The sequence below is a fragment of the Oncorhynchus gorbuscha genome, linkage group LG03 (genome assembly GCF_021184085.1).
Source record: "Oncorhynchus gorbuscha isolate QuinsamMale2020 ecotype Even-year linkage group LG03, OgorEven_v1.0, whole genome shotgun sequence".
Lineage (NCBI taxonomy): Eukaryota > Metazoa > Chordata > Actinopteri > Salmoniformes > Salmonidae > Oncorhynchus > Oncorhynchus gorbuscha.
In genome coordinates this window covers 52180041-52203467 of record NC_060175.1, presented here as the reverse complement: position 1 = coordinate 52203467, position 23427 = coordinate 52180041, and the positions used below count along the sequence as shown (strand labels likewise).

General features: G+C 42.7%; 1 protein-coding gene across 1 annotated transcript; it reads right to left on the bottom strand.

The window, feature by feature from the left end:
- Positions 1-18017: 18017 nt before the first annotated feature.
- Positions 18018-22658, bottom strand: LOC124031522 (protein FAM72A-like). Its single transcript, XM_046342863.1, has 4 exons — positions 21618-22658; positions 21290-21367; positions 20665-20789; positions 18018-20308 (listed from the first exon to the last, which is right to left on the bottom strand). The coding sequence occupies exons 1-4, from the start codon at positions 21761-21763 to the stop codon at positions 20214-20216; spliced, it is 444 nt and encodes a 147-aa protein (XP_046198819.1). The 5' UTR covers positions 21764-22658; the 3' UTR covers positions 18018-20213.
- Between the last annotated feature and the right edge of the window lie 769 nt (positions 22659-23427).

Genomic DNA, 23427 nt, shown 5'->3' with positions numbered 1-23427 from the left:
TAGAAAAAAAAATATTTTCTATGGGGTTGAGATCTGGAGACTGGCTAGGCCACTCCAGGACCTTGAAATGCTTCTTACAAAGCCACTCCTTCGTTGCCCGGGCGGTGTTTTTGGGATCATTGTCAAGCTGAAAGACCCAGCCACAATTAATCTTCAATGCCCTTGCTGATGGAAGGGGGTTTTCACTCAAAATCTCACGATACATGGCCCCATTCATTCTTTCTTTTACACGGATCAGTCGTCCTGGTCCCTTTGCAGAAAAACAGCCCCAAAGCATGATGTTTCCACCCCCATGCTTCACAGTAGGTATGGTGTTCTTTGGATGCAACTCAGCATTCTTTGTCCTCCAAACACGACGAGTTGAGTTTTTACCAAAAACTTATATTTTGGTTTCATCTGACCATATGCCATTCTCCCAATCTTCTTCTGGATCATCCAAATGCTCTCTAGCAAACTTCAGACGGGCATGGACATGTACTGGCTTAAGCAGGAGGACACGTCTGGCACTGCAGGATTTGAGTCCCTGGCGGCGTAGTGTGTTACTGATGGTAGGCTTTGTTACTTTGGTCCCAGCTCTCTGCAGGTCATTCACTTGGTCCCCCTCACTGTGGTTCTGGGATTTTTGCTCACCGTTCTTGTGATCATTTTGACCCCACGGCGTGAGATCTTGAGTGGAGCCCCAGATCGAGGGAGATTATCAGTGGTCTTGTTTGCTTTCCATTTCCTAATAATTGCTCCCACAGTTGATTTCTTCAAACCAAGCTTCTTACCTATTGCATATTCAGTCTTCCAAGCCTGGTGCAGGTCTACAATTTTGTTTCTGGTGTCCTTTGACAGCTCTTTGGTCTTGGCCATAGTGGAGTTTGGAGTGTGACTGTTTGAGGTTGTGGACAGGTGTCTTTTATACTGATAACAAGTTCAAACAGGTGCCATTAATACAGGTAACGAGTGGAGGACAGAGGAGCCTCTTAAAGAAGAAGTTACAGGTCTGCGAGAGCCAGAAATCTTGCTTGTTTGTAGGTGACCAAATACTTATTTTCCACCATAATTTGCAAATAAATTCATAAAAAATCCTACAATGTGATTTTCTGGATTCTTTTTTCTAATTTTGTCTGTTAGAGTTGAAGTGTACCTATGATGAAAATTACAGGCCTCTCTCATCTTTTTAAGTGGGAGAACTTGCACAATTGGTGGCTGACTAAATACTTTTTTGCCCCACTATACGTTTAAAGTTGATTCCTTATAACACCTGGATGCTTTTATGAATATAATTAGATAATTGAGTGTGGCATTGGTGAGCCCTCACACAGTCATCATTTGGTCTAAGGTTGGGGCAGGACCATCACATGTTGTAGTTTTCTGTATGCTTGTGTATTTGCACGCGCATTCAAATGCACACACACACGCGCTTACACACAGATGCAGGCACCACACACACACCACGCCAAGCCACTTTGGAGTCTTTTGTTTATGGCCACCGTTTTGTTTAGCTTGTTGTGTGGGGGCTATTGTATTGCAAATGGAGCTACACTGAGCATCTGTTCCAGTATAATGCAGACTCACTTACTGTGGAATATTATCTTGTCAATCTCCTCTACCCAGACCCAGACATACAATCAATGCTCAAATACGATAACTCCAGTTTTGCCTCTGATATGATACATGTATGTCATTAGTATCACGGTATTAAGAACCGTTTTCATTATTCTTACTATTATGAAATGAGACTTTTCATTTGTCCCCCACTAAGAGGGTGGGGTGAGCACCTGCTCCAGAGTATTAGAAAGTGGTATTGCATATCACAGATCACACCTGATTCCTATCTCCTGGGTAATTTAAGGTGAGCTCTTCTGCTCCGTTTCTCACTCATCTCACGGTTTAAACCTCAGGGCGCTACATATGGCACATCACGTGCCCAGAGCCATCCCACTGAACACGCTTACCTGAGCTCAAGGTGATTAAATCAAATCAAAGTGTATTTGTCACGTGCGCCGAATACAACAGGTGTAGACCGTACAGTGAAATGCTTACTTACAGGCTCTAACCAACAGTGCAAAAAAAAGGTATAAGGTGAACAGTAGGTAAGTAAAGAAATAAAAACTACAGTAAAAAGACAGTGAAAAATAACAGTAGCGAGGCTATATATAGTAGCGAGGCTACATACAGGCACCGGTTAGTCGGGCTGATTCAGGAAGTATGTACAGGCCAACAAAAACGGGGATCACCTGAACATGGTGCTGTAACAGCTTGTGTCGCAGCTCGGTAGGGGCCACTGGGCAGAATATTTTCATTTGCTTCTCTCCAGGTGCTCACTAGAGACGTCAGAGATCACCAAGATTGATAACAAAGCCCTCTTGGAGGTCCTAGATGGAGAGCGTTTTTGTTACATGAGCTTTTGACTCCGCCTGGCCAACATTTACTGATGTATATAAATATCCTTCTTTGGCATTAGGCTGAGACAACCTTTAAAATGATAGAACAGTGACAAGAGAGATAATTTATGAGATGATTAGCATTTTTTTTTGCTGATATTGCTCATCTTCCATATCCATAGCTTGGATATTTCTACTCTCGGGGTTGAAATGATTGGGACTCATGCATGTGCACCCTTTATATATGAAGAATATCAAAACAAGTGTTAAATGAAGGCCCAGACTTCATTTTCAGGGCACCCTATATAATAATATAATATAATATATGCCATTTAGCAGACGCTTTTATCCAAAGCGACTTACAGTCATGTGTGCATACATTCTACGTATGGGTGGTCCCGGGGATCGAACCCACTACCCTGGCGTTACAAGTGCCATGCTCTACCAACTGAGCTACAGAAGGACCACCCTCAAGTGTAATACCCTGGCTGGCTGGTTTGGTTATATTATGTTCACCAAAACACAGAAGCTTTATTTGAGGAAGCCTCAGAGAGCTCATTCAGTCATTAATCCCAGATTTGACTCAAATATAATTATAACTGGTGGAAAACAGCTATAATTACATGGCGAGATCAAAGGGCTGTGTCAGTGTCATAGTGGGTTATCTCAGTCCATGGGAGTTTGTGTCTGGGAATCTTGTTTTTTCGTGGGGAAGAGGACAACTATTGTGTCCATCATAAAAATACAACTAAACTTTAACTGGTAAATACTTACACTAATAGTTTAATCAAATACTTCCCAATATTTCCTGGTCATTAATGGCACTAAATCAATAGACAACAGCAAAGGAAATGCATTCAATGAAGGCTGACATAGTGTATATATAGGCCTACAGTTACGGTAGTCCTTTATTTTGGAAAAGAAGACCATGTGGAGACCACAGAGCACTGAAACAGATATCTGCAATCTAATGATCCCAGTCTTTGCGTAGTCCGGAACCAAAAGAGAAGCAGTCTAACTGCCCGAAAAAGCAGTCAGTCCAAGCATTACTCATTCTCTGTGACTGGAAAATGGGGGCAATCAGAGAGGGGAGTGTTTGTGAGATAATTTCCTGTCATTTTTTTCCCTCTCTCTCTCTTTCATATGCCTACCACCTCAACTTGTTTCCATGGATACTGGACCTCTTCCAGAAATGTCCCCCCTGCTGGTCCCTTGTAGTAGGTTGCTTGAAACAGGTAGAGAAGTTCACTGAGAAAGAGTGAGTTTGAGCAAAAAGTGAAGAGGGAGTGAGAGAAATATCCTACATCTGTATGCTGTTCACGGTTGTGTGATCTATCATCTTTACGGTTTGCAGGAGAAGGTCTCAGAATCATGGGCAGTGTTCCATTTTACCCTCTGACACAGTAAGAGTATTTTCCTCACAGTTGCTACACGACTTAAAAAGCCATGATGGAACATTATTTTGACTTATGAACGGATGCGTTGCAACAGAGAGTCTCTATAACTGTCGGGGCCAGGCAGAGAGAATAGAGTCTTTGTTCTCAAGAAGTTGATCTTTAGTTTTAGAATGACAGGCAAAAGTGAGTCGTTTGGCCATCAGGCATCCCCTCCACCACCACCACCACCACCATCACAAAACAAAGAACTTTCAACGTCAGAGTTTTTTTTTGCTCATGATTGTCCCCCCCCCCAAAATCTGAATAAACACAAGACAGAGTTACTCACAATCAATCACACCTGACAAACAGGGAGACAAAAGACCTGATCCATGGAATGTCAGTGCTTGAGGGGAGAGCAGAGCGGGGGGCATCAAAGAGCAGAGGTCAGGATTAGGAGGGGCAAGGGTCCTCATAATTAGAAGAATTGGCAGTGGCTAACTGGGCTCTATTCTTCTGAACAGTGGTGTCTTGCACGCTCTGAATGGCTTTCTCGGGGTTCCAGACAGATCCAATAAAGAAGCAGGACAACATATAAGTTGACTGCTGCACAGTGACAAGAGTGTACAGAACCTCTGAAGAGTTCCTAGACAGTGGATGTGCCAGCGGGGGAGCTCAGTCTTTGCTATCAGTGCCAACAGGGGTGTTGATCATGTACACTTTCAGAAGGACATGCAACAATGAAAACACGTATGATTGCTATCGTACCTTCACCACTGTAATTGGTCTTGCATGATGTATTCTCTGTATCCTTACAGACTGTGGACTTACAAAGCCACATGGCCGGCTACTTCCTGGAATGTGGCCCCTTGGCCCCAACCCGGAGGTGTCCGGCTCATTTTAAGGTGACAGGAACATCGAAGCATGTAATCATTGATTTAATCTCTCGTTTTGTCAAATTAGCATTAAAGAAGAGAGGACTGAAATGAAAAGGACTGGGTGGAAAGGTTTGCAAAATGGATGCCACCTTTTATTTCTGCTAGTACCAAAATAGTGGAGTTTGTGAAGAGACTGAAAAGGGACGGAGTGTAAAGGAGAGAGGAAAAAGTACTGAATGAATGAGCAAGTGGAAAAAAAAAACATTTTACTTCAACCCGATAGGCCAACCTGGTGAGCGCTATTTTAAGAATTCTTATTGTACTCTATTCTTGGTGTTATCTCCTGCTTTCCCAAGTGCAAACATCTGTGGCAGGTAGCAAGCATAGCCTAGAGATAAGGTGAGCTCTATTGAGAGATTGTGGTAAAGAAAAAGGTTCATGGCAGCCCACCCCAGTAGCAGAGTCGAAGTAAGGAGAACAGGGAATGACTCCATGTGCCCTGTGTTTGTACAACACCACCTTATTCCATCTCAAGCCCCACCCACACTCCTACCTTGCCAGGAAAGTGGAAATTTCCACTAATTCAGTTTCTCCAACTCCCTCTAGGTTTCCCGCCTTCATTCTACTTGTTCCGTACTGCGACTATTGGTCTGTGTAATGCCTGCTCAGAGGCATCTCATTGGTGGACCCTCCTCACTACCCTTTTCCTCCGAACCTACATTCACAAGTCATGCCTTGAGTGTTTTTTTGTTATGTAACAAAACAACATGAAACACCTTGTCCACATCAAAGGGACAGCAGTGGAGGTGGAAGGATTTAAAGTTCCTTGGCGTAAACATCACAGACAAACTGAATGTATTTTATTTCACCTTTATTTAACCAGGTAGGCCAGTTGACAACAAGTTCTCATTAACAACTGCAGCCTGGCCAAGATAAAGCAAAGCAGTGCGACACAAACAACCACACAGAGTTACACATGGGATAAACAAACGTACAGTCAACAACACAATAGAAAACAAGTCTATATACAGTGTGTGCATATGGCCTGAGGAAGTAAGGCAATAAATAGGGCATAGTAGCGAAGTAATTACAATTTAGCAAATTAACACTGGAGTTCTAGATGTGCAGATGATGATGTGCAAGTAGAAATACTGGTGTGCAAAAGAGCAGAAAAGTAAATGAAACAAAAAGGGGATGAGGTAGGTAGATTGAACGGGCTATTTACAGATGGGCTGTGTACAGCTGCAGCGAACGGTAAGCTGCTTAGATAGCTATGCTTGAAGTTAGTGAGGGAGATATAAGTCTCTAATGGTCCACATGTCTCAAATGGTCCACTCACACAGACAGTGTGGTGAAGAAGGCACAACAGTGCCTCTTCAACATCAGGGCGGAATAATTTTGCCTTGTCACCCGAAACCCTGACAAACTTTTACAGATGCACAATCGAGAGCATCTTGTCGGACTATATCACCGCCTGGTACGGCAACTGCACCGCACGCAACCCAAGGCTCTCCAGAGGGTGGTGCGGTCTGCACAACGCATCACCGGGGGCAAACTACCTGCCCTCCATGATACCTACAGCACCCGATGTCAAAGGAAGGCCAGAAAGATCATCAAGGACAACAACCACCCGAGCCACTGCCTGTTCACCCCGCTATGATCCAGAAGGCGAGGTCAGTACAGGTGCATCAAAGCTGGGACAGAGAGACTGAAAAACAGCTTCTATCTCAAGGCCACCAGACTACTAAACAGCAACTACCTCAGAGAGGCTGCTGCCTACATTGAGACTCATTCACTGGCCACTATAATAAATGGAACACTAGTCACTTAAACAATGCCACTTTGAAAAATGGCCCTTTAATCATGTTTACATATCTTACATTACTCACATGCATATACTGTATTTTATACCATGTACTGCACCTTGCCTATGCCGCTCAGCCATCGCTCATCCATATACTTATATGTACATATTCTCATTCACCCCTTTAGATTTGTGTGTATTAGGTAGTTGTTGGGGAATTGTTAGATTACTAGTTAGGTACTGTATTACTGCACTGTCGGAACTAGAAGCACAAGCATTTCGCTACACTCGCATTAACACATGTGTATGTGACCAATAACATTTGATTTGATTTTTGCTCTCAAATGTAGTATTATTTTATTTTTCTCTGAACAGATTTGACCACACACACTTGGACTAGGTGCAAAATGCCATCACCCGTGGGGTCAGTCAGCATCGCTGTTGAACTTAGAATCCGTGGCTAATGGCTCAATAATGGTGGCTCTGACCAATGATGAGGCAGGGCTGTTGTGGGATGACAGAACAGATGATACATTTACATTTCCTTCTACAGTAGATCAGACATTTTGCCTCCAATTTATACTCAACAAAAATATAAACACAACATGCTACAATTTCAAAGATTTGACTGAGTTACAGTTCACATAAGGAAATCAGTCATTTGAAATGAATTAGTCCCTAATCTATGGATTTCACATGACTGGGAACAAACTCAGCAACAAAAAAAAGAACTTTCCTTTTTCAGGATCCTGTCTTTCAAAGATAATTCATAGAAATCAAAATAACTTCACAGATCTTCATTGTAAAGGGTTTAAACACTGTTTCCCATGCTTGTTCAATGAACCATAAACAATTAATGAACACACACCTGTGGAACGGTCGTTAAGACACTAACAGCTTACAGACAGTAGTCAATTAAGGTCACAGTTATAAAAACTTAGGACACTGACTCTGACTCTGAAAAACCCCATAAACGAAGATGCCCAGGGTCCCTGCTCATCTGTGTGAACGTGCATTAGGCATACTGCAAGGAGGTATGAGGACTGCAGATGTGGTCAGGGCAATAAATTGCAATGTCTGTACTGTGAAACTTCTAAGACAGCACTACAGGGAGACAGGACGAACAGCTGATTGTCCTCGCAGTGGCAGACCACGTAACAACAACACCTGCAGAGGATCGGTGCATACGAACATCACACCTGCGGGACAGGTACAGGATGGCAACAACAACTGCCCTTGGTGGAAGAGCTAAGTAACATCTCACAGCAGTAACTGGCAAATCTGGTGCAGTCCATGAGGAGGAGAAGGAGATGTACTGCAGAACTTAATGCAGCTGGTGGCCACACCAGATACTGACTGTTACTTTTGATTTTTACCCCCCCATGGTTCAGGGACACGTTATTCCATTTCTGTTAGTCACATGTCTGTGGAACCTGATCAGTTTATCTCAGTTGTTGAAGCTTATGTTCGTACAAATATTTACACATGTTAAGTTTGCTGAAAATAAACGCAGTTGACAGTGAGAGGATGTTTTATTTATTTTTGCTGAGTTTAGATATCTGTTGGTCACAGACACCTTAAAAATAAAAGATAGGCCTCCTGGGTGGTGCAGTGGTCTAAGGCACTGCATCGCAGCTGCTTCCAGAGACAGCCGGCCGCGACCGGGAGGTCCATGGGGCGACGCACAATTGGCCTAGCGTCGTCCGGGTTAGGGAAGGTTTGGCCGGTGGGGATATCCTTGTCTCATCGCACACTAGCGACCTCTGTGGCGGGCCGGGGCAGTGCACGCTGGGTGTACGGTGTTTCCTTTGACACATTGGTGCGGCTGGCTTCCGGTTTGGATGCACGCTGTGTTAAGAAGCAGTGCGGCTTGGTTGGGTTGTTTTTCGGAGGACGCATGGCTCTCAACCTTCGACTCTCCCGAGCCCGTACGGGAGTTGTAGCAATGAGACAAGACAGTAACTACTAACAATTGGACACCATGAAATTGGGGAGAAAAAGGGGGTAAAAAGAAAGAAAAGATAGGGGTGTGGATCAGAAAACCAGGCAGTATCTTGTGTGGCCACCATTTACATCATGCAGATCTCCTTCACATAGTTGTTGATTGTGGCCTATGCGAAGTTGTTGAATATTGGCGGGAACTGGAACACGCTGCTGTTCAAGTCGACCCAGAGCATCCCAAACATGTTCAAAGGATGACATGTCTGGTGAGTATGCCGGCCATGGAAGAATTGGAACATTTTCAGCTTCTGTGTACAGATCCTTCCTTGCCACTCGACGTCGCCTGTCTACTAACCACTGGGCCTGGCAACCCACATTGCGCACACCTGGCAACCATTATTGTGCACACCTGCTCCCATCGTTAAGCACACCTGGACTTCAGCACCACCCTGACTACTCTCCCTTCTTATAGCCCTCACCAACCTCAGTCATCAGGCAGTATTGGTTCTGTTTTCATATCAGACGCGTCTCTTGTTTTGTAACGGGGGGCATTATTAAACTAGTCATCTGTACCTGCTTCCTGACTCTCTGCATCTTCATTAAAGTGACATGGGGCAGTGTATTATCATGCTGAATCATGAGGCAATGGCGGAGGATGAATGGCATGGCAATGTATCTCTGTGCAATTGTGTTATAACCCCACCATGGGGCACTCTGTTCACAACGTTGACATTAGCAAACCGCTCACCCACACATGCCATACACGTAGTCTGCAGTTGAGGCCGGTTGGACGTACTGAATTAAAAAAAAAATGTTGATGGCTTATGGTAGAGAAATTAACATTCAATTCTCTGGCAACAGCTCTTGTGGACATTCCTGCAGTCAACATGCCAATTGCACACTCCCTTAACTTGAGACATCTGTGGCATTATGTTGTGTGACAAACCTGCACATTTTAGAGTGGCCTTTTATTGTCCACAGCACAAGGTGCACCTGTGATCATGCTTTTTAATCAGCTTCTTAATACCTGTCAGGTATTCTCACGAATAGGGATGTAGACAAATCTGTGTGCAACATTATAGAGAAATAAGGCATATGGAACATTTCTGTGATCTTTTATTTCAGCTCATGAAACATGGGACCAGCACTTTACATGTTTCGTTTGTATTTATTTTCGTTCAGTGTAGATTGAACACCAATGAGACGGTGTCCAAATTGAAATGTCTCAGCTCTTCTGTAATTTGACTATCTTCTGATGTAATAGGTAAATGATGGTTGGTAATACAGATATGCTCTTCCTTTCAGTCACAACCACAACAGTTGAATTGTAGGGTGGCTACTGGCTAGATCTTTATCTGGGGGTTTATAAGGCTCCTTCCTCATCACCCAGGTAGCGAGAGACTGACATTCTGTGTATTCTCAAACATTGGTGGAGCTGTAGTTAAGGAGACGTCATAGATAAGCGAACGTTGATTGAGAAATGATGGCGTACCATTCGGAGGCTGTGAGACAGAGAAACCGAGGGAGGAGTATCCATGGGTTAATGTTAGGGCACACTGACCTCGGCCCCATAATGAAACACCAACAAAGAACCATCTGCACAGTCACCAGAGAGCAGAGACGAGGAGGGACACTTGGGGGATAGGGTGGGGGAGGGACTGATAGGAGCATAGAGACTAAGGAAGGACAGAGAATGAACAAGGGCTGGCCGAGAGATATTTGTATTTATTATGGATCCCCATTAGCAGGGGCCAAGGCAGAAGCTACTCTTCCTGGGGTATTGCAAAATAAAGGCAGTTATACAAAGAAACATGACATTACATTTCACAGCAGATTGCACAACACATTAAGTGTGTACCCTCAGGCCATTACTCTACTGCTACATTTCTACAACACAAACTCCATGGGTACATCGTGCGTATGTTATTACGTGTGTGTGTGTATGCGTGTGTCTGTGCCTGTGTGTGTGTGTGTCTCTTCACAGTCCCCGCTGTTCCATATGGTATATTTTTATCTGTTTTTAAATCTGATTTTACTGCTTGCGTGAGTTACTTGATGTGGAATAGAGATCAATGTAGTCATGGCTCTATGTAGTTCTGTGTGCCTCCCATAGTCTGTTATGTACTTGGGGACTGTGAAGAGCTCTCTGGTGGCATGTCTTGTGGGTATGGATAGGTGTCTGAGCTGTGTGCTCGTAGTTTAAACAGACAGCTCTGAGTATTCAACATTTCAATACCAATTGTAATTTTCCTAAGTCCCTCTTTAGGACTTTCCTTGTTGATAGTGCTGTTTAGAAGGCAGAGCAACACTTTATTACAGACAGACATCCCCCATCTTAGCTACTGTGGTATCAGTATGTTTTGACCGTGACAGTTTACAATCCTGGGTTACTTCAAGCAGTTTAGTATCCTCGACTTGCTCAATTTCCACATTATTCATTTCAAGATTTAGTTGAGGTCTGGGTTTAGTGAATGATTTGTCCCAAATACAAACTTTTAGTTTTTGAAATATTTAGGGCAAACCTATTCAGGTGGAATGAAAGGACAAGGAGGAATAAGAGAATAGATGTTTGGACCTGTAATAACAGGGAATACGGAGCCCTCGTAAAAAGCAGTGGTCCCCAGTGCACATGGTGAAATAAAGTTGGGGCTCAGTGGTGTAAAGTACTTAAGTAGTACTTTAAAGTATTTTTACTTAACTCCAAAAACGACTTATCTGTACTTTACTATTTATATTTTTGACAACTTTTAATTTTACTTCACTACATTCCTAAAGAAAATAATGCCCTTTTACTCAATACATTTTCCCTGACGCCCAAAAGTATTCGTTACATTTTTAATACTTAGCAGGACAGGAAAATGGTCAAATTCACGCACTTACAGTCTCAAGTCATCCCTATTGCCTCTGATCTGGCAGACTCACTAAACACAAATGTTTTGTTTATAAATGACGTCTGAGTGTTGGAGTGACCCTGGCTGTCCGTAAAAAGAAAATGGTGCCGTCTGGTTTGCTTTATATAAGGAATTTGAAATGATTTATACTTTTACTTTTGATACTTAAGTATAATTGAACAATTACATTTACTTCTAATACATAAGTATATTTAAAACCAAAGACTTGTACTCAAGTAGTATTTTACTGGGTGACTTTCACTTGAGTCATTTTCTACTTTTACTCAAGTATGACAGTTGGGTACTTTTTCCACCAGTGGGGGATTTACATGGCTCCTCAGACACACAAACTAGAACCCCCCTTAGCAGCCTGTGAAATGGAGGGCTGCTGTAATTATTCATGAGCAAACTTCCTGTAAATGGCAGAATGACGCCAAGTCAACTGAAACTCAGAAGGCTGATCAAGACTAATGTTTAACCTAGCCCAGGGCCTGTTCTGGTTCCAGCAGACTCAGTCATCTCAACATTTCACATTTACCACAAACTGAGGGTTTTTAAGTCCACACCAGAACACAAGTATTTCAGATGTATGTCCTCTCATAGAAGGGAAAACCACTATGAAAGAGAGCATAATAACATTGCTTGCTTTTTAATTTAGAACTACTGAAAAGTGATGACTATCATGACTTTAATGCAAGTGTACTGACAATAGTAGCACTGCTGATAATGACATAATGTTGTATAATCATATTAAACGGACATCTGTGTCAATCACACAGTCAATTACAAAATATCTACAGGTAAAGGATCTAGATTACTTAGCATCCACTGCCCGGTAGCCTGTTTTTTTGCCCAGCTTAAAGCAAAAGTAAACTGCTAGTGTTGCCGCTTAGTGGTGGACTGCCTTTATGCCAAGTATAGGACTAGGCACAACATTCACCCCCCCAAAATACACAAAGCCTGGAAAACTGACCCTTTAAAGTGAGAATAAAACCTAAAACAGAACATGAATAAAATGGTATCTGAAGGTAGAGGTTCAATCAACGGATTTGAAAAATAACAGCACAACCTGATTGGTTGGAGACTCTTGGTCTGCCGGTTGCCTAGCAGCACATATTGGTGGGTGAATTGGAGGGGAATGGAGGGAGGGCTCTGGGCTCTTTAGTCATGTTCCAGAGCAGCAGGCAGACTAGGGAAATACCTGGCACAATTCCCAAATAGACAATCTGAAAAGGAGAGAGAGAGAAAAGGGAATAGGGCGAGAGTCTTAACCGGTGGAGAGTGAAGATCACGGAGTTGTTGCAAATAAATTATATTTCTGGTTTGTGTGAAGGGAGGTGATTTATCAGAGCAATACAATCCACTGCACTCTCTTGTGCTTAGAAGCTGATAACATGCCATATAAAAAGTGAATCCTACCAGGGGAGAGGGAAAATATGTTGTCGTACATACACATATCTAAATGGTTTTGGAAAGGATTGACGAACTGCATGCAAGTATTACGTAAAAGAAATTAAGTGCCGTTTTGACTAGACCTACAGTGACGAGAGCCAAAAGAGAGAGTGAAGGCAAAAACACAGGAAAAAAAATAATACAAAACAGGACATTGACTGTAACTGATAAGGGCATAGAGGAGGTGAGATAGAAATGGCAAAAATGAACAGGAAACAGGCCAGTTTGGAAAGCTCAGATAAGAGAGCGAGAGAGACAGAGAGTGTTCGTGTAGATGCAGGTCTGGCAAGTGTGGGTGTAAAATGACTCTCAGCAAGTTTCCACTAGCTGCTCTTATGCTTTGTCTGAGACTAATCGCAATATTTCATGTGAAGCAAAATAGGGATGAGAATAGGGGCTCAAATCAGGGTAGACGGCAAAAAGGATAGTGGGGGCAGAAGGTGGAGAAGTGAATGGAAAGAGCATGGGAGTAATAAGAGAAGGAAAATGGGGATGAAAAAAGAAAGTGAGGGAGACAGTGAAAAGAGGAGAGAGCAGGAAGAGCAGTGGTGGCCTGCTGGTTGGCAGGGCTTAGAGAGTAGGAGGTGGGCCTTGGGACTGGGGACTGGCTGGTGCGGGCGGTCTCCAAGGCAGATGTGGAGCCTTTGTCAGGAGGAAGAAATTAGGTTCTGTTGTGATTAAAGGGAAGGTTTCTATGGCAATGCAGCGAGCTGTGCGCACAGAGAATTTAGTTGGGCGTGGAAGGGGCTCAGTAAGAGTCGAATTTCAAAGCAAACATCCTCCTCCATATCATCTCTCTTACCCTGCCTCTTTCTCATATTTCCTTCTTTATCTTTGGTTTAAAAAAATATTTTATTCATAGTTACACAGTGGAGTTTCAGAGTGGATTAGTCACAGTCTCCCTTCTTTACAAACTGCTGTCAAATCTCTCTGTATAGGGACAGATACAGTCAGGTCCAAAATGATTAGCACCCTTGATAAAGATGAACAAAAAAAGACTGCATAAAATAATACAAATACTGAGCTATTATTGTATGCAATTTTTGGGGGGGAAATTATTTTGATACTAATGTGTGTTTGGGGTTATTGGAACACAGTATAATTGGTACTTGGGGTTGTTTTCTTGCTGAAGATTCACTTTGCGGCCAAATTTCAGCCTCCTTTTAGAGGCATCCGGCTTTGTTGCTACCAACAGATTTTGCAGTAGCCCTTCTCTGTATATGCAGATTTTTTAAACCGCAAAACCCAACACTGATGTGTGTGGTCAAAGAGCTCTATTTTCATGTCATCTGACCATAGCACCGGTTCCAATCCAAGTGCCAAAGCCGTTTAGCAAACTCCTGCCGTTTACATTTGTTGGATGACATGAAAATAGAGCTCTTTGGCCACACACACCAGTGGTGGGTTTTTTCTATGAAAGAAATATGCAGAAAAGAACCCCATACCTACTTGTAAAAGATGGTGGTGGATCTTTGATGTTATGGGGCCATTTTGCTTTTACTGGTCCTGGGGGCCTTTAAGGTCAACGGCATCATGAACTTCACCTAGTGCCAGAACATTTTTAGGCAAAAATCAGGTTGCCTCTGCCGAGAGGCCGAAACTTTGACGCAAGTGAATCATACAGCAAGACAATAAGCTCAAGCACAACTGAAAATCCACTAAGTCATTTGTAATTGATCACAAAATCAACATGTTGCAACTGCCATCTCAGTCTTCAGACTTGAACCCCATTGGAAACCTCTGGTTTGAATTGAAGAGGGCAAGGATCTGGAAAGACTCGGGCATTGAGGAATATAATTGCATTTTTGGACCGCAATCACATTTTATATATAGTTCCATATCTGCTTGAATTAGGCGTAAAACAATATCCTACAAATATTCATGATCAAACTTTTAGATATGAAAAGGAAATTAAAAGTCCCTCGGTACCAGTAAGTGACAAGCAGGAAACAGACCCGGAAGGATAGAGGTAAGAACCACCTGACACACATTGTCATTCAAAATCATTCAAACTCTTTCATCACATATTAAAGCCTTTGAAGCACTTTAACAATGCGGATTGTCCTTTGTGGCTATCAATCTATAGGTGAACCTACAATGAGTGGAATAGCAATGATATGCTGCCCTCTTGTGTTTGGTTGTCAGAGAGCAGGACAGCAGGGGGGGTCTTGACAACAGACTTGAATAGGCAGCCGGGTGACCTGTGACACATAAAAAAAAAACAGCTGGCTGCCAGACTGAGAGAAGTCTCCTAACCTAATTAGTTCAAGCTAAACAAATCACACTTTGTTGAAACAGACCATGATGATGCAGCACCATGGTTGTGGACTACAGGAAAAGGAGGACCGAGCACGCCCCCATTCTCAACGACCGAGCACGCCCCCATTCTCAACGACCGGGCTGTGGTGGAGCAGGTTGAGAGCTTTAAGTTCCTTGGTGTTTACATCACCATCAAACTATCTTGGTCCAAACACACGAAGACAGTCGTGAAGAGGGCACGAGAAAGCCTATTCCCCCTCAGGAGGCTGAAAAGATTTAGCATGGGTCCTCAGATCCTCAGAAAGTTCTACAGCTGCACCACCGAGAGCATCCTGACTGGTTGCATTACTGCCTAGTATGGTAACTGCTCGAACTCCAACCGCAAGGCACTACAGAGGGTAGTCCGTACGGCCCAGTACATCACTGGGGCCAAGCTTCCTGCCATCCAGGACCTCTATACCAGGCGGCGTCAGAGGAAGGCCCTAAAAATTGTCAAAGACTCCAGCCACCCTAGTCATAGACTGTTCTCTCTGCTACCGCATGGCAAGCGGTACCAGAGCGCCAAGTCTAGGTCTAAAAGGCTTCTTAACAGCTTCTGCCCCCCAGCCATAAGACTCCTGAACAGCTATTTGCATTGTCCCCCCAACCCCTATTTTACACTGCGGCTACTCTCTGTTTATAATCTATGCATAGTGACCAACTCTGGCTACATGTACATTTTACTTCAATTACCTTGACTAACCTGTGCCCCCACACATTGACTCTGTACCGGTACCCCCTGTATATAGCCTCCACATTGACTCTGTACCGGTACCCCCTGTATATAGCCTCCACATTGACTCTGTACCGGTACCCCCTGTATATAGCCTCCACATTGACTCTGTACCGGTACCCCCTGTATATAGCCTCCACATTGACTCTGTACCGGTACCCCCTGTATATAGCCTCCACATTGACTCTGTACCGGTACCCCCTGTATATAGCCTCCACATTGACTCTGTACCGGTACCCCCTGTATATAGCCTCGCTACTGTTTTTTTACAGCTGCTCTTGAATTATTATTTTTTACTTATCTATTTTTTTTACTTAACACCTATTTTTCTTAAAACTGCATTGTTGGTTAAGGGCTCGTAAGTAAGCATTTCACAGTAAGGTCTACACCTGATGTATTCGGCGCATGTGACATAACATTTGATTTAATTTGATCATTCAAAAAAAAAGTGTTATAGAAGTGCAAGTAATACCATCTATCATACATTAAATCAGAACTGAAACGGAGACATTTGGTCATTTACTCTTGGTTGAAATTCAGGTGATATTACTATATGACAAGAGCAGCCATTCGCCCTAGGGCCGAGGTCCTTCACCTGGTGGGCAGCTATGGCTGTCTGTGTGTGCCGCTCCTCTCAAGCCACTGGGGGACGCCGGTGGCAGTTGGACGGCAAACTCATCTTTCTCCTCGCTCCTGCATGACGCAATGATCCCTCCTTCAGCAGTACCTATGGAACATAGGTACTGCATACAGTAATTGAGAGGGTTCATGTTGAAAGTACAGGATGTTTTGAACAGTTTGATCTGCATCGACAGTCTTAGTAATCTGGTGATCAAGGTGAAGGGAATGAAAAACAAAGATTGCAAAGTATCGTAACCGAAAATGATATTGTTGGAAGGGTACGATTCTCTGGCGTAGTTCTCCTGCTCTTCCTCGTCAGTAAGTGGAGACTCCTCCGTGTTATAGTCATCCCTGAGGAGCGCCATCACACACACAGGGTACATGTAGAAACACACAAGCTAAAACCAATACACAAAAGTACCAACCCAGTGACTGGATGCTGTATGATGATATTCAGTCTGGTGACGTCTGGGTTCTAACCCAGTAGAAAAATCAGGACAGGCCTTTTGGTTCATACTCCTTATCAATATCCTGTGAGACGAAACAGAGAGGGGGTTACATTGCACAGTGTGACGTGTGTGTGTGTGTACATACAGACTGACAGTAGACTGGTCCTGAGCTTTGTGCTGTAAGATGAGAAAGAGCAAAATACAGAGAGATCTTTGATGAAACCCTGCTCCAGAGCGCTCAGGACCTCAGACTGGGGGCGAAGGTTCACCTTCCAACAGGACAACGACCCTAAGCACACAGCCAAAACAACACAGAAGTCTCTGAACGTCCTTGAGTGGCCCAGCCAGAGTCTAGACTTGAACCCGATCGAACATCTCAGGAGAGACCTGAACATAACTGTGCAGCAACGCTCTCCATCCAACCTGACAGAGTTTGAGAGGATCTACAGAGAAGAATGGGAGAAACTCCACAAATACAGGTGCCAAGCTTGTAGCGTCAAACCCAAGAAGACTTGATGCTATAATCGCTGCCAAAGGTGCTTCAACAAACTACTGAGTAAAGAGTGAATACTTATGTAAATATAGGTCTAGAAAAACTGTTTTAGCTTTGTCATTATGGGGTATTGTGTGTAGATTGATGAAGGAAAAAAAAAACATTTTAATACATTTTAGAATAAGGCTGTAACGTAACAAAATGTGAATAAAGTCAAGGGGTCTGAATAGTTTCTGAAGGCTTACTATGTCTTACTATACTTTAGGACTTTTTGGGGACGAACAAATCCTCCCCTAACCTTAATTTTAACCCTAACTCCTAAGCATACAATAGCCTTTCTCAAAGTGTGGATGGCAAAATGGCCTCACTTCTCTGAATTTTCGTTGGTTTACGATTCTTGTGAGGACTTCCGGTAAAACCTACACACGCACGTTTGCTGAGTGTGCATATGGACTCCTACCATGGCTGTGCTGTATGTATTGTGTGTTGCAGGGAGCCCAGTGCTGGCGGAATCACTTGAGAGCTGCCATGGCTGGCTGGCAGGTCAGGACCAGGACAGTCAGAGCAACATTCCAACATCACATCCACAGACATTACACACCTACACAGTTAGGACTGAACTCAATGTTAGAGAACTCACATGTGAAGACTTGCTTCAGTACCTGAAGATTCTTTGCGACCAAAAAGTTCACAAAACAATAGATATTTTGGAAAAAGGTGTATTATCAATACAATAAGCATTAAAAATAACAAATGTTTCAAACTACCAATGCAGTTTCAGTGCAATTTCAGAATATACATATTTTTTTCAGCAGGGCAAGTCACATCAGTATAAACACAGCAAATGCCTGTTCATAAATACATACATTAAAATTAATAAATAAAAAGCACGCTACTTAAGTTAATCATATTCAAGGGAGATTTCTTCTTTTAATTGGTCACTGTTTTGATGGTCATTGATTATCTCCCTATTGTCCTATGCTGTAGGAAGCTCTTAGGTGATACCGTCACTAAGGTAAAACCTCAAAACAAAAACCATCCTCCAAACGTAACACTCAAATGCAAGTGAAATGTGAAATAAACAGAGAAATATAAAAACTATAGTACACTACAAAACATTGCTTTTGTGAATGAAAATTAAACAAAAAGGAACATTTAAGTGGAAAGAGATTGTCTGTGGGATTTAGATAAATGGCTAGTCATTTTGTTAATCATGTCACAAGATGTGATCCACTAAACCAGAGCTTAGAACATCATTTAAAAAGGTCCAATGCAACTGCTTTCACCTCAATATGAACTCACTTCTGGGTAACAATCAAGTACCTTGATGTGTTAGTTTTGAATTAAACATTGTCAAAAATAGCTTCTTTGCAAAGAGCAATTTCTCAAGCAAGAATTTTGTGGTCTGAGTGGGGAGGGGAAACGGAAAACTAGTTGTTATTGGCCGAGAGGTTTGGAACTCTTTCTTATTGGTCCATTAACCAATTTACTGCCTGGTGGTGATACCAGGTACGTCAAAACTCCATCCCACCAAAACAGGCTGCAATTTCAGGTGGTCTTTTCAAACAGCTTGTACACTAAAAAGGCATTATCATCATATTCACAATTTCACAGTATTATTCCATCCTCCGTGTGGAAACAAACACAAAAAGAAAATCACATTTTTGACTGCGCTGGGCCTTGGTGACTGCCATTTCAGGTATTTGGTGTGTAGGTATACCTTTCGTAATGCTAGTTATGACCCCCAAAATAATATCCCATGTAAGCTTCAACATATCTTTTTAACACAGGCATAGCTTGTCTGCTTGAACTGGGAGGTATATTAACGCTAATGTAAGATATGTCCCTCATTGCGACAGTACTTGCTGGGCACCGATGCAGCAAAACAATGCTAGCGGACACATTTTAGTTCCAGTGAGAGGGTGAGCATGACCTCCTGCAATGACAGTCAGCCCACAGCTCTACACAGAATAAAAATCAGATCCAAGGCCGTTAGAATACAAGTTGAGAAGGTCGCAGCAATAGAAAGTTCTGCTCTACACAGGCACTCCTTTATACAAGTGATCCATACTCAATTATACAGTGCTCTGACAAGCACACAACCGTTCAAGTTTTCAATCATACAGGGTTTGGATAGCAACTTTCTCACTGTTTTTTTGCTGCAATATTGTTACTATGTCAACAATGTAGTGAGTGGACATCAGCTTTCCTTTTCACGATCATGTATTTTCTGCCCGGCTCCTTCGCCAAGTTCAGATGACATGCGCGTAATTAGGCCTAATCTATTTTCCCAGAGCATCTTCAGTCCCACCAGAGAGTCGCCCTAGAACCAAACTCGTATCTATACTGTATGTTCTAGTACCATCTGTTGATCACACTGGCCCTCCTCGTGAAAGATAAACTGGCAAATACTCAATGTAAACAATGTCAGATTCTGAAACTTAAACACAACATCATCGTGATTGTTCAAGGAGCAACACAGGACTGACAAACATCTAAAACACAGCATACAATGTTTAATCCAGTGTCCAATGGCAATAGGCAACCCAAAGGGTATAAAACAGCCATGTGAAATGGTAAGACCATCCATCCATCCGGCTGTCCGTCGGTGAATCAGAAAGATGACTTTGTTTGAGTGGGGTTTCAGTTGTGAGTTTGACGAGAGGGCAGTTCTAGCATTGGTTTCACCCAAAGAGAGGGAGAGAGAGAGAGAGAGAGAGAGTGAAAGGGAGAAAGATCAAACCGTGAGAGGAGAGTGTGTTTCTAACGGGCAGATGTTGGGAAGGGGGATGTGGTCACAGGGTAAGCCCCCCTCTCCTCTTCCACTCACTGCTTCTTCTGTCTGTTCCTGGGGGTTCTGGTAGGTCACAGGGTAACATCTTGCTCCTCCATATCTCATCCCTCTCTACCTGATACACTCCTCCTCTGATGGGCTTTCTGATTCCTCGTTCTCGCTGTCCTCTAGCTCGGGAAGGTCTCCCCACAGCAACAAGTTTAAACCTGCAACAAAAGACAAAGTCAACACCAAAGTTTGTGTGTGGCAGACTGTGTGGTGCAGCAGTTTAATTAAGTCTGGCCAACTCGCTAAGCCAATCAAAAATTGGCCAAAGCAGAAACAGGCTAGCATCCAGGCGTTGCACAACGACCCCAAGTAATATATTCAACTTATCGGTGTTGCAGAGGGTACTGTATCTTGTCACAAACTATGCATTTAGGGGAATTTCTTCTTTACATCTACTTTAACTAACTCCTTTGGGTTCAGGACAGTCCTCTTGGGATACAGTCTGTATTGTTCATGAGCAGGTACTGTAAGAGGTCAGTGTGCTGGGGAGACAGTGAATTAAGAAGTTTTAAACCTGTAGCATCCAGTCGGCTGAGGGTGGACACAGCATCACTGTTAAACATCCAGAAATGGCCATTGTTACAGGACAGCAAGCAGGGCTTACAGGGAGCGACCACGTGATACCCCACAACATTACCACTGAAGAGGGGGAGAGAGGGGAGGCAGAGTGGGGGAAATAGATACAGAGAAAGGGGTAGGGGAAAATTGATATATATAGAGAGAGACAGGGAGGAGAGAGAGAGAGAAACAAAAAAAACATGTCAGCTTTTTATAGGGAGCACCTGTGAAAGTGCTAACTATCACTAGGCAGTAGGCGTCTATTATCTACCCAATGCGTTTCTGTGAACAACAACAAAGCACCAGAGAAACAAAAGGGGCCTGACAAAAGCCTCCCTGTACCCACCAAACTGCTGGCTGAACAACTTTCCTACTGAAGCACAACACATGGACATCTGCAAGCATTTACATTAGTATTTGTCAATATAAACATGAACAAACAACACCCCCAACAAAACAGCCACGGTAGTGTTGCGCTGTTATTTTGTAAACATAAAGCACATAGGATTATATGGCGATGCAAACAGGTTAGAGTGATGGGAGTAGGCAAATCTGTGATTACATTAAGGTTAAATACACACCATTTCAGGCAGGCGATATCTCTCAGCTTGCATCTGCAGCTTTCTGTAGAGTAGCAGCTGGCCACAAAGTCAACAGTCCTAGAAGAGAGGGGGGGGGGCAAAGGGGCACCATCTCATTCTAGCCATAGTGTGTGATAATTGATAAGAACTTATGTCGATTTATAAAGTATTCACTATATCTCACTGTAATCACAAACACACAACATATGAAAAAAACAACTGAGCGATCCCCTCCCCCAATAGAGAACATAATATTAGCTCATTAGTCACAACTACATCCACACATTCAGTGATCATGTCATAACAACATAGTGGCGGTATTGCTTACCTGTTGGGAGGTATGTCCGTAGAAAACAGCTCAATTTCGGTGTCTGCAAGAAGTACTGCCTTCATTCCTCTTGTGCAGAGTAGACTCTCACAGTATATACAATTCACTTGAGTGACACATTTGTTTTTGAAGTTGGAGGTAGACATGCTCTTCAAATACTGTTCTGCTAGCCCCAGAATCGCAGTGTCCAGAGGAAATGTGTCAAAACAGATCGATCAATGTAGCAATGGTAGCTCCTCTGAAGCGAACGTTATCAAAAATAAAAATGTATCGCTAACTGTTACCTAAGTTAGCTAGCTAAACACTATTGTTACTGGATAACTTAGTAGGTAACTTAGCTAGCAACAACTACCTGGACGTCGCTAGCAGCAGGTTGGTTATAAAACATACGCCACAAATCAGATGGCGTAACGCTGTCATATAGCTACCGTTAACGTTTCCACGTCTATATTGGAGGTGTCAATAATTAGCTAACTAGATAGCTACCGACTCTTGTTGATAGCAAGCTAGCTACGTTAACTACTTGTCAACACAGAGCCGCAAGATAGCTATCGTTAGCTACGTTCCTTAAAGTAACGAGTGACCACAATAACACAGCATCCGATGTTCAAAATAGATAAGTTGCCATTTCAACTTATCTTCGACGTGCTCTTCTCATATGAAACAATTTCCTGAATCTTTGTTCAGTTACGTCGTTGCATTCACAGATTCAGTCAATTGTTGTAGTAGTAGCAAGCTAGTTTCACTGTTGTGTTGATTGTTTAGAACTTCCTGTTAGCTGCCGATACTTCCTGAAACATTTTTAAACGGCTTTATGTCAAATTTCGATTGGCTCTCGGGGACAATAATGACTATTCCATTGGGTAATAATCGTAAATCACGCCTACCTAGGTAATCTTGACAGTCGATTTAAAGGATGCTATGTCATTCATAATCAATTCAGCCAATCGAAAGATGCAAAAGCTCATATTTTTCCATGAAGAGGCGGGGTTATTTTTTGAGAATTTGTGAAGAAAGCACCAAATAAATCTTCACGAGGGACTTCAATTAAATAGTAAATCTCGTATTCTCATTGAAGTCGACATACGAGGTAAAAATCAATGTGGAGCATGTATAAGATTGGCTTTTAACAACTTGCATTGTAAAGAGTGTGCGATGCAGTATGCGTTTATATCACACAAATAGTTAGAAAAGTAACTTTTGCAACTTATAACTTGGATGTATGTCAACGTTTGTAGAAAGACAATGGGTATCTAGCTAGTTGGCTAACGGTGTCCCGGAAACTTTACCTTCTTATTATATCTCAGTGGACTTGACTAGCTAGCTCCTTAGCCTACCTCTGATCCTGAGACTTTTCTATGGCAAAAAAAACGAAATACTTTATTCGTATATAGCTTGATTTAACCATCACTATTACTTCCCCCTTCACTTATGGATGAGTGAAAATGAAATAATTGTGAATTTAGCAACAGGCTGCTTCCACAAGGCTTTCATTCTTATGCCACACATACTCAAATACAACAGTTATATTTCCCTCCACGTATAAAAGCCTTTAGTTTTTCACATTGTTGTAATGTATGTATTTAAATATCCTCCTATTTCTTTTCTACAGCCAAATGCATCTCGCGACAATATTGCAACTTGCGTGACCATTGCGTGATCTGACCGCAGATATAACAATGAGCTAATTATAAATATATTAGATCTGAATGTCTGTAAAAATATATATATACATGATAGATTTGAACCTCGTGCTTCAATTCCAGGCTATATTGCAGCCTACTACTCTGCAAGATCCAATGTTGTATAT